General features: G+C 38.7%; 1 protein-coding gene across 2 annotated transcripts in view; it reads right to left on the bottom strand.

Moving 5' to 3' along the window:
* FCHO2 (FCH and mu domain containing endocytic adaptor 2) overlaps positions 1-15,921 on the bottom strand; it is a 76,113-nt gene that overhangs the window by 40,964 nt on the left and 19,228 nt on the right. For both annotated transcript variants that reach the window (XM_063127930.1, XM_063127931.1), the window contains exons 3-8: positions 11,225-11,299; positions 8,725-8,866; positions 5,898-6,050; positions 4,698-4,802; positions 2,922-3,020; positions 1,527-1,623 (exon numbers count right to left, since the gene is read on the bottom strand). In XM_063127930.1, the coding sequence (XP_062984000.1) occupies positions 1,527-1,623; positions 2,922-3,020; positions 4,698-4,802; positions 5,898-6,050; positions 8,725-8,866; positions 11,225-11,299 (671 nt within the window). The remainder of the gene's footprint in view (positions 1-1,526; positions 1,624-2,921; positions 3,021-4,697; positions 4,803-5,897; positions 6,051-8,724; positions 8,867-11,224; positions 11,300-15,921) is intronic.

The following is a 15,921-nucleotide window of genomic DNA, read 5'->3' as shown; positions in this document are numbered from 1 at the left end:
CCGCTTTATAGTAGAGATGACTGTCACATTGAAAACAGTTTACATCACCACCTGTACACATTAAACGGGTACCATTTAAATATCCTCCTTGAATATGAGCTTCAGTACTAGTATGTTAGGTATCAAAATAAACAGGTATGAGCCTGGGTTTTGTGTATAATTTATGCGTATTATCACAAGATCACACCCTAGAACCACTGTGTTATGTTCATTGTCAGTGGCTAAAGAATAGCAAGAATGATTTTCCCACTGATCTGAAATTTTCTCCTTTCCTGATTTATACTATTCATCTGCTCAGTGAAACAATACCCTACTGTACCTTCATCTGCCAAAATAAAGAAAATCAGTACCTTCTTTAAAGAAACAGAAGTAATGATGCAGAAAGTTGCACAACTGGCTCCTCTAAAAAGCACAAAAAACTACAAAATATGCATTATGGCACTTAAGAATCAAAAGTACCATTAAATGAATCTTTGAACTCATCATTATTTCTAGACAGTCAATTACATATATGCATAGCATCAACTACTAAAGAGGACTGAAGGGATTGTCATGGGCTGAGCCCATAGTCCCTTTAAGAGAACATCTTTTTGCTTCATCCCAGGGAGAGGGGTTTCTTTGTGTCTGAAAAGGGAAGTAGCAAGCGAAATGCCAAGGCCGCGCTGGGCGAAAAGCGCCTGGCATCTGATAATGCCTCTCCGGGCTGGTACTTAACAAGTTGCAGCTGTGCAATATCTGGGAGCATTCCCCACTTCCTTCGGGAGAGGTGTGGGTTGCTATGGAGTTTCTATTGGTCAGGGTGGGTCTGGTGACAAGGGGGTCCCAGAAAGGGATAAAAGGCTTAGGCACCTAAGGGTCTGGTTTCTTTCCTGTGGGTGTTAGGAGTCTAGCGTGTGTGTGTTGAGTCAGAGCATCCAGGCTGGGCTGGCTGGCTGGTGGAGGCTCCACGCGGCCGCTGAGGGAAGGAGTCCTAATTCAAGTGACGTAAAGTCAAGTCGGAGTGAGCAACAAGGGGTTGAGTCGCAGAGTTATATGTTTGTTTTGTTTTAAGTCCAGGTTTGGGTACAATTGGGCAACGGACCTTGCTGGAGTTACGGCTGGGGGGAAGTAAAAGTGGGGAGTGTATGCAAACTCTATTAGGCTTGAGCGTGTAAAGGGGGAGGATAAGGTATTAGTCCCTGCTGTCCTAAGTGTGTCATTTCTTTGTCCGTGTTTTTCCCCAAAACCTCTTACATGTTTACCTTTATGTGTAGACCCTTGTGGGAGTGTGTAGTGTAAAGAATAAAAGTGTTATGTCCCTATTTCTGGAGTGTGGCATGTTTCCTTGAGAACTTAGACTACAAAGGTTTAACAAGCGGCAGTGAAGGGGTGTGAGTCTGGGCTGGCTGAGTCAGACCCTCCTTCTCCGGCTGGGGAATCGCTGAGTCAAACGGAGAGATTCCACTACAGGGATATACACCTATATACAAGTACACTGAGACATAAAGTAGCAAGTAATTTTTAAGTGATTATTTTGCATTTCTTACCAGGTCTTTCTTTGCCTGTGCCTTTTGACTCAGCAAATTTTTGTATCAAACCTTCAACTGTTGTGTTGGCCATGTTATTTATAAATTCTTCGTGGACCTTTGAGAAAGAAAGAACTATTAAACATAACTTGACAGGCTTCAGTAGCTGATACACCTATAGTGCATTCTTATAATTAAAAAGTATCAGTTTGGAACTCAAAAAAGCATGAAACTAGTTCTGTAAGCTCAAGGTGTTTTTAGGCTTGTTTTTCTCAACTCTCTAAAACACCTCACTAAGAAAGGCAAACTGCTTTTGAAATCTAGAACAGCTTAAAAAAACAAATTTCTAATATGATATTGGGGTAAGATTTTCAAATAATCCACAGTAAAATCCAAAGTCAAAAAGACACTTGGGTGTCTAGACTGCTTTTTGGATCACAGACACAGTAAATATAATGGTTTATATTTGATGGGTGTGTGAGCAGGAGGCAGCTTGTGCAACCAATATTTCTCTTCCCCTCCTCTCTGTGCAGCCCCTGGTAGCTTCAAAACCATTTCCAGAGGGCTGTGTTATACGGGGCTGCAGTGCAAGGAGCAAACACCTGCAGTCACCATATCTCTCCGATTTCAGGAGATTCCTCATTCACATTGCAGCCCCATATGACACAGCCCCCACAGTTCAGGGTTTTCAGGGAGAAAAGAGGTCTGGAGGGTGCGGAGGGAAAGAGGAAGATTACATAGTGGGAGGGGCTCTAGCCCCAAAACACCTTTAGCTAAAGAAATCTTCCAATCAAGCTCTGCGCAGGCGCAGAGCCCATGTTCTTTGTGTGATGCACAGAGACCACGAAGAACCACCACTGGATGCAACCCAATATGCCAGGAAGTGTTTCTCTATTATAATAGAACACTGGGCTGCATGTTTTATACCCTGAACTTAATTTCTAGAAAGAGAAATGCTGGGTGGCATATGCAAATAAAATATAAATAAAAAGCAACCATATAAACATGATTTTGAGCTAGCTAGAAATATGAATACTTAATTAATGCATTTAATTATGACATTTCAGAATAAATGCATTAACATCTTAGTACAAAAGTAGCTAAGAACTGGGTGTTGTTGTTTTATTTCACTGGGTTGTCTTTACCATCAACACCAGCTGCTTTTTTATTTCTTCTTATTCCATTAACACATAGTTACCCAAAAGATTTGACATGTGGCTAATATAGGTAACAGAGGCACAATTTATAAAAGCTGTGTGAAAGCCCATCACACACCCATCTCCTCCTTCAGCCCTTAGTGACCTGCAACAACGGCTTAAATACAAGACCTGCTAAAATTGGATAGCCTATACATTTCAAGTAAGATAAATGTGTTCTAATTCATAGCCATTAATAAGAGACACTACAAAAACTCACCTCACCCATTTGTAAGTGAACTTCTTTTACTGTATTTGAAAAACACTCTATAATTTCTTTCATATGCAGGAGGTGCATTTCTTCAATATCTTGAAATTTCTGCACCACAAATAAAGATTTAATTTAGCGTAATGAGGAAAAAAGCTCACATGAAAACAGAATGTCAAGTACTGAATATACTGGAGCACACCCCCAACTCTAATAACAAGCTTGAGACTAAGGTAGACAGTGAAGATGTAAAACCTCTTTGCTACAAAAAAATTAGGTCTTAGCTGATCCTTCAGCTGTTTAATATTGGAAAATATTGTCGGTGACAATAACAAGAATTAAAACATATTAAATTTGTTATTGGCTATTAGTAGCTAAGTAGAAGAGACATTAAAGATACATGCAAAAATATAGTCCTAAGGCTCATTTACACATCAATCTCCATGCAATTTTGCTGTGAATTCTTGTATTTATGCGGGTACATAATATATGAATAGAATGAGAACTACAAAGAAAACCAAAGGTGTGATGCCAGGGCAAAGATTCCTATTTATGTATAATGAAAAAATTCCAAAAGCAAGTAGTTTCCCCAGATTCCTGCAATTCTAGTCCAAATTTACCAGTACTCAAGGTTAATAGTGTAGATTTACAATCGCTGTAAGATGCCTCATTGGATAGGCTCTGGCCATTCTCTTCCTAATCTACATAGGGGACTCTATAATGAGGGATAGATTACAGAATTAAGTTTACCTGGCCAACCCCTGGAAAAGTTACCATAAGAGGGAGGGGCAGAACCATCTATTCCATGAAATGTTTGGTAGTAATCAAACATGTTAACAGATCCTGCTTCAGACAGAAGACTTTCACAACTTTATCTGGAGACGCAGAGCATATGCTCTATCACTGACCTACGGTCCTTCCCCAAAAGGAAGGTAAACAATTGACTAAGTAGAATTAGACGCAAAATAATTAGAAGTACATTGATGCATAGTACAGGGGCATTAAGCAATCAGCTTATTTACAAGAGATCATCTTGATTTTACTAAATAAATGAACCATTTCAGGCCTAAAATTAATCCATTCCAACCAATCCAACACCTCAGCAAATTACGGACAGGTTGTTCAGCCATAACTATAATTCTTCAAGTGGTCATTTCTGCAGTTACGTGTATGAGTACTGCATCTACACAGAGTCTCATTTCAGAATTTTCCAAAGTTAATTTAACACTTTGGTGGGCACCCCACCCTAATTGCAGAGAGACCACAAACAACCACCACCACCTCTGCAATAAATAAAGGCCTTGATATGATGAGTGGACTGAAGTACTTCCCCGATGTACACTTATGTTTTAAACAGACTGATCAAATATCAGTCTGTTTAAGAGTTCAGATTTCAGTCATAAAAACTCACTGAAGAATGCAACAAAAAAGCTCCAGAATGCACACAGATTTTAATTTTTGCTTCGTTTAACTGATCAACCCCTAGTATAGATATGCTATTCTATATTCAAAGTTAAGAATGTAAGATTATCAAGGCAATTATATCAGTACTTATTTTGATATTTTTGAAAATTCAAGAGATTAACTACTGGGGGGAAAGACATTATAAATCAAAATATAGTGTTCAATATTGCGTAAATATTGGGCTGGATCCAGATGTAATCATGCTTGGAATACACCCATGGAAATTAGCAGGACTTAGCCATGACTAATTTGTCCCATTGATTTAAATGGGTCTATTATAAGCATGATTAGGTCTAGATCCAACCAATTGAAAATAAAATTTACCTGTGCAGTTTCAGTCATTTTCTGCTCAAAATCAGATTTTGCTGAAGCATACTTAACTACATAGAGTTTGTATGTGTCTGTAGCTTTCTTGGATTTTACTGCTGCCTAAAGAAATCAAAGAGAAGGAGGATATTGCAAAACAAATATTTTACAGTAAATTTAGTTGTTACTTTAATTTAATCTGCAATGGTTTGCTCCATCACAATATATACCAGTTTTTACCACTTGAGGGCTCACGCAAACAGCATATGACACAAAATGTTGCAACATCAACTTAGGTGATTTTATAACCTTCAAGTGTAATATGTGAACAATAAGTAATCAAGAAGAGAACATCAAAGGTAAATGAAGGATGTAATGCCAAAACACAATTACAAGTATTTTCTAACAATTTAAAAATAAATTCAAGAGATTAACTACTGAGGGAAAGACATTATTTTATAAGGTGGATATCCTACCATCTTTTCTTTATTAATCTTCACACACCTTCAAGGCATGTTTTAATTATATTATAAGTGGAGAAAATCCTGGTGGAACACCAATATACATATTTGAACTGTCATCAAAAAGTTATTGTTATCTTAGTTATGTTGTACAAAATTACTATAGTATTATGTTCATTTTAAAGAAAAATGCTAATTAGCACTGAAGGTGAATTTAGGTATTCTTTCTTCCACAGTGATCTCACAATGTTGCATGATGGGATCCAAACAAAACTGAAATGTCAAATGCATGATGCTCTGAAGTGCCAACTTCTAACAAGCTGAAAGAAATCTTGCTCATCAGATTTGACTGCATATTAGACACCTGAAGACATTCCACATTACATAATCATCGGAATGCATAGTAAAACATTTCAGAAGTCAAGGACACATTTCCTAACTCAATATAAGTTCCTTTGTTCATACATTTTCCTTATGAAAATACTTCCATAGGGGCAGTATGAAAGTACTATAATACAGCAGATATTATATATACTTGAGCTTCAGGGTTTGCACACATGCATACACTAGCTAATCCAATAAGCTAACACAACCGTACCTTTGGTTGTTTCAGGCAGAAGGCATCCATTTTTATACTTAAAAACAAAACAAAAAAAACCCAAAAGCCGCAATGCTGTATGGAACCTTTCAAGCTGCGTAATAATGGCATAAAGTAAGTCAGCTAATCTTTAATTATGAAGTAAGGCTTAAGAGTTACCTTGTCTATTTCTCTCTGTGTCCCACTTTCCTTTTTCAAACGCTCTTGTTCCACACATTTTGAATTGTAGTTTTCTTTTGCTTTTTGGAGGGCCTGTGTAATACTCTGAATGTTTTGCACTGCTTCTAAAGTTCCTGAAACCTCTTCCTTAGTCTGTTAAATAATACATTTGTGTCAAACACCACCAATTTAATATTTTCTTTGCAAGACAGTCAAATACATTAAAAAGAGGGTAGTTAGAAGGTTGCTCGGGGTAGGGCAAGCACTGTTAGTTGCTGAAAAAGTTGGCTCTCCTCAGAGTCCATGCTCTGATAACCTCTCGTTTGGATTACTGCAATGCATTATACGTGGGGCTGCTGGTACAAAACAGGGCAGCCCGCCTACTAACAGGGACTGGCCGGCAAGATCACATTACGCCAGTCCTTTTACAACTTCATTGGCTGCCAGTCCAGGTCCGGGCCCGATTCAAAGTGCTGGTATTGACATTCAAGGCCCTAAACGGTTTGGGGCCAGGTTATTTGAAGGAACGCCTCCTCCCATAAGTACCTGCCCGGACCTTAAGATCATCTACAGGGGCCCTTCTCTGTGAGCCCCTGCCAAAAGAAGTGAGGCAGGTGGCTACTAGGAGGAGGGCTTTCTCCGCTGTGGCACCCCGGCTGTGGAATGAGCACCCCAGAGAGGTCCGCCTGGCGCCTACACTGTACTCTTTTCGTCACCAGCTTTTTATTTTCAGTATTTTAACACTTAATTTTAACTTAAATTTAAATTTTACTGTTCTAACTCTGTATTTTAATCTTACATCAATTTTGCTGCGTGGTTTTATCCTGGTTGTGCTTTTTATACTGTATTTTGTATTTGTGTTTTTAACCTGTTGGTTGTTTTATTATGGTTTTAATTTTTGTGAACCGCCCAGAGAGCTTCTGCTATTGGGCGGTATAAAAACGTAATAAATAAATAAATAAATGATCACCTTAAGAAATACTTGCCAAGGCCAAACACTGACAACAAAATAGTCTTGCCTAAATCTGCTGGTCACATATGTAAGGTCAACATTATCAATTCCAACTTAATCAGGACTCTAAATATTCAATAGTTTTAAGATAAGGAAAATGTTACTGTAATCATGTTTAAGTGATTTCCTGACGCTTAAACAATATCTAGGTATAGACTGAAAAGTTCTCAATGTTGCAAAAGAATATAATCTTTCTGCAAGCTCAAGCATTGTCTTTGTTGAGAACTCATAACCCTTTCTTTTACATTTAAGTTGACTATGGTAAGGATTTGTCTCACCGCCACTGTTTCAACCTGGAATAGTTACTGAGGCCACCTGGAAACTGTTGTCCTTACCTCTTTGTCTTCTTTGACATGCTAGATACGATACCCCTTTTTACTGTTTTGAAACTTTGTCTGAAGAGTATAAGAATCCTGGTCTCCAACCCCTCGTCAGACTATCCTGGCATTATAGACCAGTCCCATTCGTAGATGTTGGACCAGTACCATCTGGGTCCATGCTCCTGAAATCTACCCTGGTCTACCTGTTCAGACAACATGCTAAGCCCTGGTTAGGCCACTAATCCTTTTGCAGCAAATGGTTAGTGAGCATGTTTAAACCACAGTTATGTAGTCACCATGGTTAGGAATTGTTCACATGACATGGTAAATCATGTTTCACACAACACGCTATGGATTAGTGTGTTGTATGAACAGGCTCAATCACTTGTTTGGTTGCAGTTCTCTAACTTCTCAGCCACTTTTGCCCAGTGTCACCCAAGTTTGGCAGCTTAGATTATCACCTCAGTACAGACTGAAATCCACTACAACCCTTTATTTTTCCTTCACCTGCAGAGTCTCAGGAATTTCTATGTGCCCCAAGCTTCAGCTATACAAGCAGACCCAGGAAGAGGTATCTTTGAGTTTTTATCCTATTTTCAGGAGGTTCTTGTACAAATCACAGCCTCCTACTCTGCACCCTCTTCTCTCTGCTGCGTCTACATATATATACATTTGATCTGATTTTGCAGTAAATTTGTATTTGGTTGAAGTCTGAGCCATTTATTGCAGCCTTCCCTGCTTAACTAATGGGAAAGATTGTAGTTTTGATTTCCTCTTTATTCCCACCTCAGTTGGAAGATTTGACCAAGCTGTCATCCTTCAGAAAAAGGCATAAACAATGTTGGAGAGAGTGCACACATTGGAGTGAATGTATTTTCAGCTTTAGGTAACTTCCTTCCCCAATTCCCTTTTGTTATTGTGAGCTTCAGAGCACCACCCCTTGTTAGGCCAAACCTCCCCAAACCCTCTCTTCCCTCTCCATTCTTACAAGCTCACCCTAAATCTTTCTTGTTCCTTCCCAAGAGCGTTAGGGATTCCGATATATTTACTCCCCATCTCTCAACCTCTTCACTCTCATAAGCTCATCCCAGATAAGTCCAGACCATTCATACATGCCTATGGCCTGGCTTTAAGCACCAGAGCCTTCTGATTCAGCTGCCAAAGAATTAAACTAATTGCAATATATCTGGGTCTCTCTGCATCCACTGAAGATTTCTTACATGTTTATGTATATTTTACTTGTTTTATTCATGAACCCTCTACCAACCTAATTTCTCCAATTAATGAGTGTACATTTTAAATTCTTCCTTGTATTGAATAAATTCCATGTTTTTAGAAGAAGCCATTGTAGGTGTTGTGTGGGTGTATCATTGGGTTCCTTCTGCCAGATGCCCTGTTGCCAAAGTTAAAAGGTCCCTTAACAAATGTGCATCTTGAGAGTATGAGCAAGTCTGTGCATGTATAGAGGAGCACATTCAATAACGGTATACATAACCTTTTTATGAGCTTTCATTTGTTCATCTCCATACTTCTGCACTTCTTTTATTAGTTCTTGCAACTTCCGAACAAGTTCTAAATGACAGCCTGCTAATTTTTCTGTTGATGATTTGAAAACATCCCAGATTGGTGCAAATGTCCTAAGTATAAGAGAAAAGGTGGGCATTTTAGTGCTAAAATAGTCTGAAAGCAAGGTACAATAAGCACAGCTTTCTATTAAATGTAACTCAGAACATATTTTAGAGTCCTTCCTATTTACTTTAGAAAAAATGTGTGTACTTCTATCCCATTAACATGTAGCACCAACATAAAAAAGACTGTAAGGGCACAATCCTATTACTTCCACACCCAATGCTCATAAGCCTCTGAACTTGAAAGCTTGCAAGCATCCAGTGCAGAGTGGGAGGAGCAGCGGAGGTGATCATTGCCTCTGCTGCTGCTCCCGTCCTACATTTTAGCTGGATAGGCTTTTTCCCTGTCTAGCTGGGGTGTCAGAGGGAGAGTGAATAATAGGGAAGTCCTATCCCCTCCAGTCCTCTCCCCACCCACCAGAACGTCATCTCTATTACCTCTCCAAGGTTGCTTTTCTGTCCCTCTGCACTGGCTGTGAGGGAGAGGGGAGCACAGATTCCGAGCTCTGAGTTCAGAGTGCTGCCTCTGACCTTGGATCTCAAAATCTGCAGTATCCTATGCCCCCCCCCCATGCTGCCCAGGGGGCATAGAATTGCTCTCTAAGAACACAATCCTATGCAGGTTTAGAGAGAGAAAAGTCCTAAAACTCCCAGATTTTTCCCCCCTGTCTAAACCTGCATAGGATTGCACCTTAAGTTTGCTTAGATCTTTCCCCACCCAAAATGTATCTAAACCTAAGGTAGCAATGGATGAATCTATCTGTTTCACTTTCAACACTCACATTTTTTCTCAATTTGTGAATTTTTTTAAAAAAAAAACCTGCATGAATATTTGTACACACTTCCATACACATGAAAATTTGTACACATTTTCCATAATATATACATATTTTTGCAAGCATGTTTCTCTAATATATACCTTTTTTAATGCTCTTTCCCCAATGTATGCATTTATGTACCTAATTTTCCTTATGTTCATGTTTTTGTATGCATGATTAAAGAAGTGTGAACACCAATGGAAAATTGCAAACAGGCTCACTCTAAGTTCTGGAAGTAGAAATCAGGTTTATTCATATTAAACTGCTAAGCAAATGAATTTAAGAACATAAGAACAGCCATGCCGGATCAGACCAGGGGTCCACCTAGTCCAGCACTCTGTTCATGCAGTAGCCAAGCAGCTGTTGACCAGGGAGCCACAAGCAGGGCATGGTGCAACAGCATCCTCTCCACCCATGTTCCCTAGCAATTAGTGAATACAGGCTTACTGCCTCTGATACCGGAGGTTGCACATAACCATCAGGACTAGTAGCCATTGATAGCCTCCTCCTGCAGAAATTTATCCAACTCCCCTTTAAAGCCATCCAAATTGGTGGCCATCACCACATCTTATGGTAGTGAATTTCATAGTTTAAATATGTACTGTGTGAAGAAGTACTTCCTTTTATCTGTCCTGAATCTCCCACCAATTTCTCTCCCAACTCTAACCCAAGGTTCAATCTTAAGTATATGTTCAGAGCTTATTCAAATCCTTTATTTTAGAAGTGAAAAATGTAACTCAGAGATTCCAAATGTCTATTAATTTATAGAACAGAAATAGTATTAGTAATGAACTGCACAGCAATTTCTTATAGAAATGAGATCTCTGCAATATAGACAAAGGGCACACACAAAAGCAAGCACTCCCATTTAAGGACTTCCAAGCAAGAGAATTGAAGAAAGCAAAGCCTTATTTGCCTCAGTGCTAGAGTGACCATATGGAAAGGAGGACAGGGTTTTTGTATCTTTAATAATTACATAGAAAAGGGAATTTCAGCAGGTGTCGTTTGTATGCATATAGCACCTGGTGAAATTCCCTCTTCATCGCAACAGTTAAAGATGCAGGAGCTCTGCTCTCTTGATGAGATATAAAAGAGGGCAGGGTTCCTACAGCTTTAACTATTGTGATAATTTCATCAGGTGTTGCATGCATACAAATCACATCTGCTGAAATTCCCTTTTCAGTACAACTGTTAAAGATACAGGAGCCCTGTCCTCCTTTTCATATAGTCACTCTACTCAATGCCAAGAATATGCAACCTTCTACTTGGCAGAAGTGATGCAAGCAGCATCATATACTGCCAAGGATTCTAGGACTGGTAATCCCAGTCCCATCCCTGGCATGAGAAAATGCTCTACCCAGGCTCTGGGAGTGCCTACTGTAATATAAAAATACGACTAATTACATAAACTAAATACTAATTACATAAACTAAATAAAGAAAAGCAGAAAAGCTGCTCCAACAGCTTTCAGTTCAACTGTCCAATGTTTCTTAACATTCAAGAGAGAACCTGCATGAAGTTACTTTGCTTTGACACACCATCAACTTACCCATTCTGGGAATAATTGTTTGCTGATTTAGCTAGCTTCGTCATTGATCTTGAATATGCCTCCTCTATTGTAGCCCTATGAACAACAAAAGACAACTCTAATGTTCATCCATCTAAATTTCTGTAAAAGCCGAATAAGCCAGTAGTGTGACAGAATACTGTTCTGGGCATGCAAGACAACAAAAACTAAAACAACCCTCAGTCTGTGCGGGTGGGTGATATATAAGCAAAACAAACTTTGCCCCAGAGCTTGGGTGTTAGAAGACTCCATCTGGCTCTAATCACAATGGTGAACAGAAATACGCACAAAAAGCAAGGCAGTGGGTGATCTGGCAAGGACTGTTTTGCAGGAACAAATAAACCCAGTAAGATACTGCCACAAAAATAATAAAAAATAGTGACCAATCAGAAGACTAATGTTTGAGGGCTCTCAAGTGTGTGTATCTACTCTCTCCTTCCTATAAAATGTAGAGGAAGAGACCAGAAGAGAGTTAATGCAACTGAGGGATGTTTGCATGACTAGAAGTGATATTTTGTCATCAGTTCTCTTTTCCTTAGTTGCCTTTTTTAAACAGTTGGTCTTGCATCTTTCTATTTTACACTTTCCTCTTGGTTTAAATTGGTACTGGATGAGATATAGGCTAATGTAGGATAGCCTGCTCCTATATGAACCTACCCTTGATATTGAGATACTCCTCAGGGGTCCTGCTCCATTTCCCCATACAGTGAGGCAGCAATATGGGATAGAGCCTTATAATACTGAGCTGTCCTTCCGTGTCCTTTTCCCTAACCAGCTATAAACATCTCTAACCAGAACATCTAGGTTTCACAGGGCTCCTTGAATAGCAACTTATTTCCTGGGTGTCCAAAACCACAAAACAGGAAGCCTCTTGCTGTACCCCGCCTGCCAGAGATACCTAAACCATCTCTCTTTCAATTATCACTTTCCTTGCCAAAATGTGATAATGAGAAGGATCATCCTGTTCATGTTGCTAGTTGGACAGCCACCCCTGCTCCAAACTAATAAAACGGAATAGGGTTCTTTACCCCTGTCACTTGGGCTCATTTTCACCTGGGGATGCTGTCACATGGAATCCCCAGAGCCTTTCTCAACCACCCTAGGATACTGTTTGTTTTGCAATTCTCCATGTGACCCCTGGATAAGAAAACAGGTGGCGGCAGTTACTACCGAATGCATAGATGTGTGTGCGTCACGAAGCAGCAGCGACATAGATGTCTAGCACAGGCCTTCTCTAAAGTGGCACCAAAACTGCGCAATTCCCTTGCCAGGGAAAATTGCCTCAGGCAAAGGTGTTCCTTTTTAGCAGAGGTTTTGCAACAGACAGCTTTTTTAATGGTAATCTGACAGCTTTTAATAATTATCAACTTTTTATCTGTATTGTTTGGTTTGCATATTACTATTTTATGTTATGTTGGGAACTTTTGTATTATTTTAGTGTATCAGAGTATTTTATACTGAAAGATACCAATGCTTAAAAATATTGATGTTTTTCTCTAAAAAGATTTAACTATCAACAGTAGTGCCTAGTCTTGCATGTGTGTTTTAAGTATACATATATACAGAAGCAACCTAGCACTCCAGCAACAACATAAGGTCAAGAATATACCCAGATCACAAATCTGGTCTTTCATAGTTTGTTGGACAAGCATCATTATGCCTGAACCAGGCCAGAATGAAAAAGACATGGAAATTAGATCAAGCTCAAATGTTTGTAAGGAGATGAGGGAATTTTCACTCAACAGGATGTGCACTCAATTCAAGTTTCCTTATTTTCTCACAACTACATTACATAACAAAGGATCCATTATCTCAAGCTTAGCTGACTGGAAAAGTCTATTCTTGCACTCAGTTTTCAGACAATGCCATCACAAAACTCAAGAGGTGATATTATAGGACTATTAAATCGCAGGCTATTTCTCTGTATTGTGCCAGTAGAAAATAATTCATCTCACTGTATATAAAGAGCGCTTCGGCTATTGGGAGATATTGAAATGCAATAAATGAATAAATAAACTCGTCTGATCTCTACAAACTGCTTTAGACATTGCTCAACCTTCAGAGGTTAAGTGAGTGGTGACTGAGAGAGGGCCTTTCAAGTGGTTGTGCCCTATTTATGAAATATCTTCTCCAGACAACACTTATGAGGCACCAACATTACTCTTTTATATGGTAGGTCAAGACTTCTAAAAAAAATCTCCAAAACATTTATTAATTTTGCTACATTTATCTCATTCTGACCCGCTTTTAAAATTCTTATTCTTTTTATTTATTCTGACAGGTATGGCTGTTGCTATCAATGCTGATTTTACTTCTGTAGTGATTTTAACCAATTTTTATTGAGATTTGCTTTAGATAGTTTTAATTTAAAAAGGTTAAAATAAAAATAAAGTGTACTGTTCTGTTAGAAGGCAGTTTTTGCACTTATTATCACAGTCAACATTAGTCTGAATAAATGCACACTACCAACTAATATAGCAGGCACCTTCTGAACATATTATGTTTCTTCTATTAAGCTATAGCTAAGTCCTAAGAAAAATGAGACAAACTGTTCCACAGAGTTCCCCCTCTATACAATCTGACCCCATATATAGCAAGCAGAAACATTCCTCTAGGAGGCAACTAATTTTAGATTTGTTGCATGGTTGATTCTCTAACGTTAGATCCCAGTGTCAAGGCTGTTACAGTAACATTTCAATGCAAGCTTATTCCAAAGACAGGAGATAATTTGTTTTTGAGATATGACTTTGAAAGCACTAGACTCTATTTAAAACATTTCAGGTACTAATGTTTGAATGCAAACTAAAGATTTGTTTAGACAACTTCAGAATACAAATAGAAGATGTCATACATGAGGAGTAAACTGATATGGCTTCAAGATATCTTTGACTGTACTCAAGGAGATAGAAGCTTGTGATTCAAATTACAGCATCCTTCAAAATTTGTGTTAGACACAGCCTAAAGGAAAACACACAACACAAGCTAGTCCCTTATCTTCTGCCTAAAAAACAGCAGGTGTGCAGTCTTCGGGATAAGTGCAACACATGACAGAGGGGCTTGCAACAGAGCAGGTCTTTAGTAACCATGGAAAGATCAGACTCCCTTAAGAAGTTACAAATAGAATATTTTAAAGAAAATGAAGGCAGTGAAGTAAATTATGGGACAGAGGAAACAGGGGTGTGAAAGATGCTCAACTAATTAATTTGAAATCTTGCATACTGTCTTATTAAAATAATTTTATTTCACTTTACATTAAAAATTTCCAAGGCAGTTTCCAAAATAAATGTTCTGTAACTCTCAGTACATTTCAAGGCTCCGTTGTTTTAACTTCTGTCTACTTACTAATAATATATTTACTATCAGCACAGATCACCAAATAACGTAACCGACTCTGACAACTCTAACCTGAAAACAAACTATAAATTGTGATTGAACAATGGCCCAACAAGAGGAAGGTAAGGCCTGGTTGACTTAAACTGTTCCTTCCATATAGCAGAAAGGGGAGTGAGCTGGGCACTTCAATCACAGTATTAGCACTTTGTAATTCCTACATGGCTCCTTGATTGTCCTGTGCAGGCTCATGATGCAAGTGACAGTTGCATGCGGCGAGGGGAGAAGCCATGATGACTTCTTTTACCGACGTGTTTCTCTAAACACCCTCTGTGGGTTGAGAATTGGGAGCACGGTGAAATGGCGGTTCCACTCCTACCTGCAGCATTCTTTCCAGAAAGTGGAAGTTGAGGACCTCTACTCAACTCTACTCATAGTTGCACTATGGCGTCCTGCAGGATTTCATTATGTATCCCATGCTCTTTAACTTCTAAATGAAGCCACTGAAAGAGGTCATCAGAGGATTTGGTGCAAGGCATTAGCAGTATGCTTCTCCCCTCAACGCATGCAACTGTCACATCTCATGATGTTCCCCAACTCATATGCTCCCAACTACTCTGCCATTCTTTCCTCTTTTATTTATTTATTTAAAACATTTATATCCCACCCTGTAGTATATCAATAAGATCTCAGGGCGGTGTATTGTTCCTGCTAGGACAATTCTATATTCTTCACAAATTCAAAAAGTTACTTAAAAATAAGGTATACAAAAATGATGAGTTGAAGCAGAATGAAACTTGATTGGATCCAAAGCTTTCTTTCCTCCATCAGAGGAAGGCTCCCTTAGTCAAAGTAAAGGAACACTGGATTGAGCTCACTGACATGAATACTGAAAGTTTTGTTATTTAAATGCAGAATTTGGTGAAGAATTTCTGATTCCATGGAACAAAATATAGACATGTGTAATTCTGTAAGGGAAAGTTGTGTTTATGCACAGTATTATTAGTGAGACAGTACTATCCAGAAGCATTAAAATAAAAGATTTGGACCCTTGCATTTTTTAGGTGTAGACTAACAACAACAAATTTACATGCTTACAAATCAATTCTGAGGACATGCTGTGATGGAAAGAATGCCTAATACTCTGGTATTTGATTAAGCATTACTAGTCTAGGCTTGCCTACAAAATCCCTGAAGTTGTCTTTTACAAATTCCTCTTTGTAACTATGGAAGCAGATAGCTTGGCCTGGACCAGAAAATTTATAAGGGTCAAGTACAGATAACTCATTTTAAATTCCCATCAACCATTTAAATATATGATGTGAAAACTCATTCCTATGTAAGCCTAA

The sequence above is a fragment of the Elgaria multicarinata genome, chromosome 6, assembly GCF_023053635.1.
Source record: "Elgaria multicarinata webbii isolate HBS135686 ecotype San Diego chromosome 6, rElgMul1.1.pri, whole genome shotgun sequence".
Taxonomy (NCBI): Eukaryota; Metazoa; Chordata; class Lepidosauria; order Squamata; family Anguidae; genus Elgaria; species Elgaria multicarinata.
This window is presented reverse-complemented; position numbering and strand designations above follow the sequence as displayed.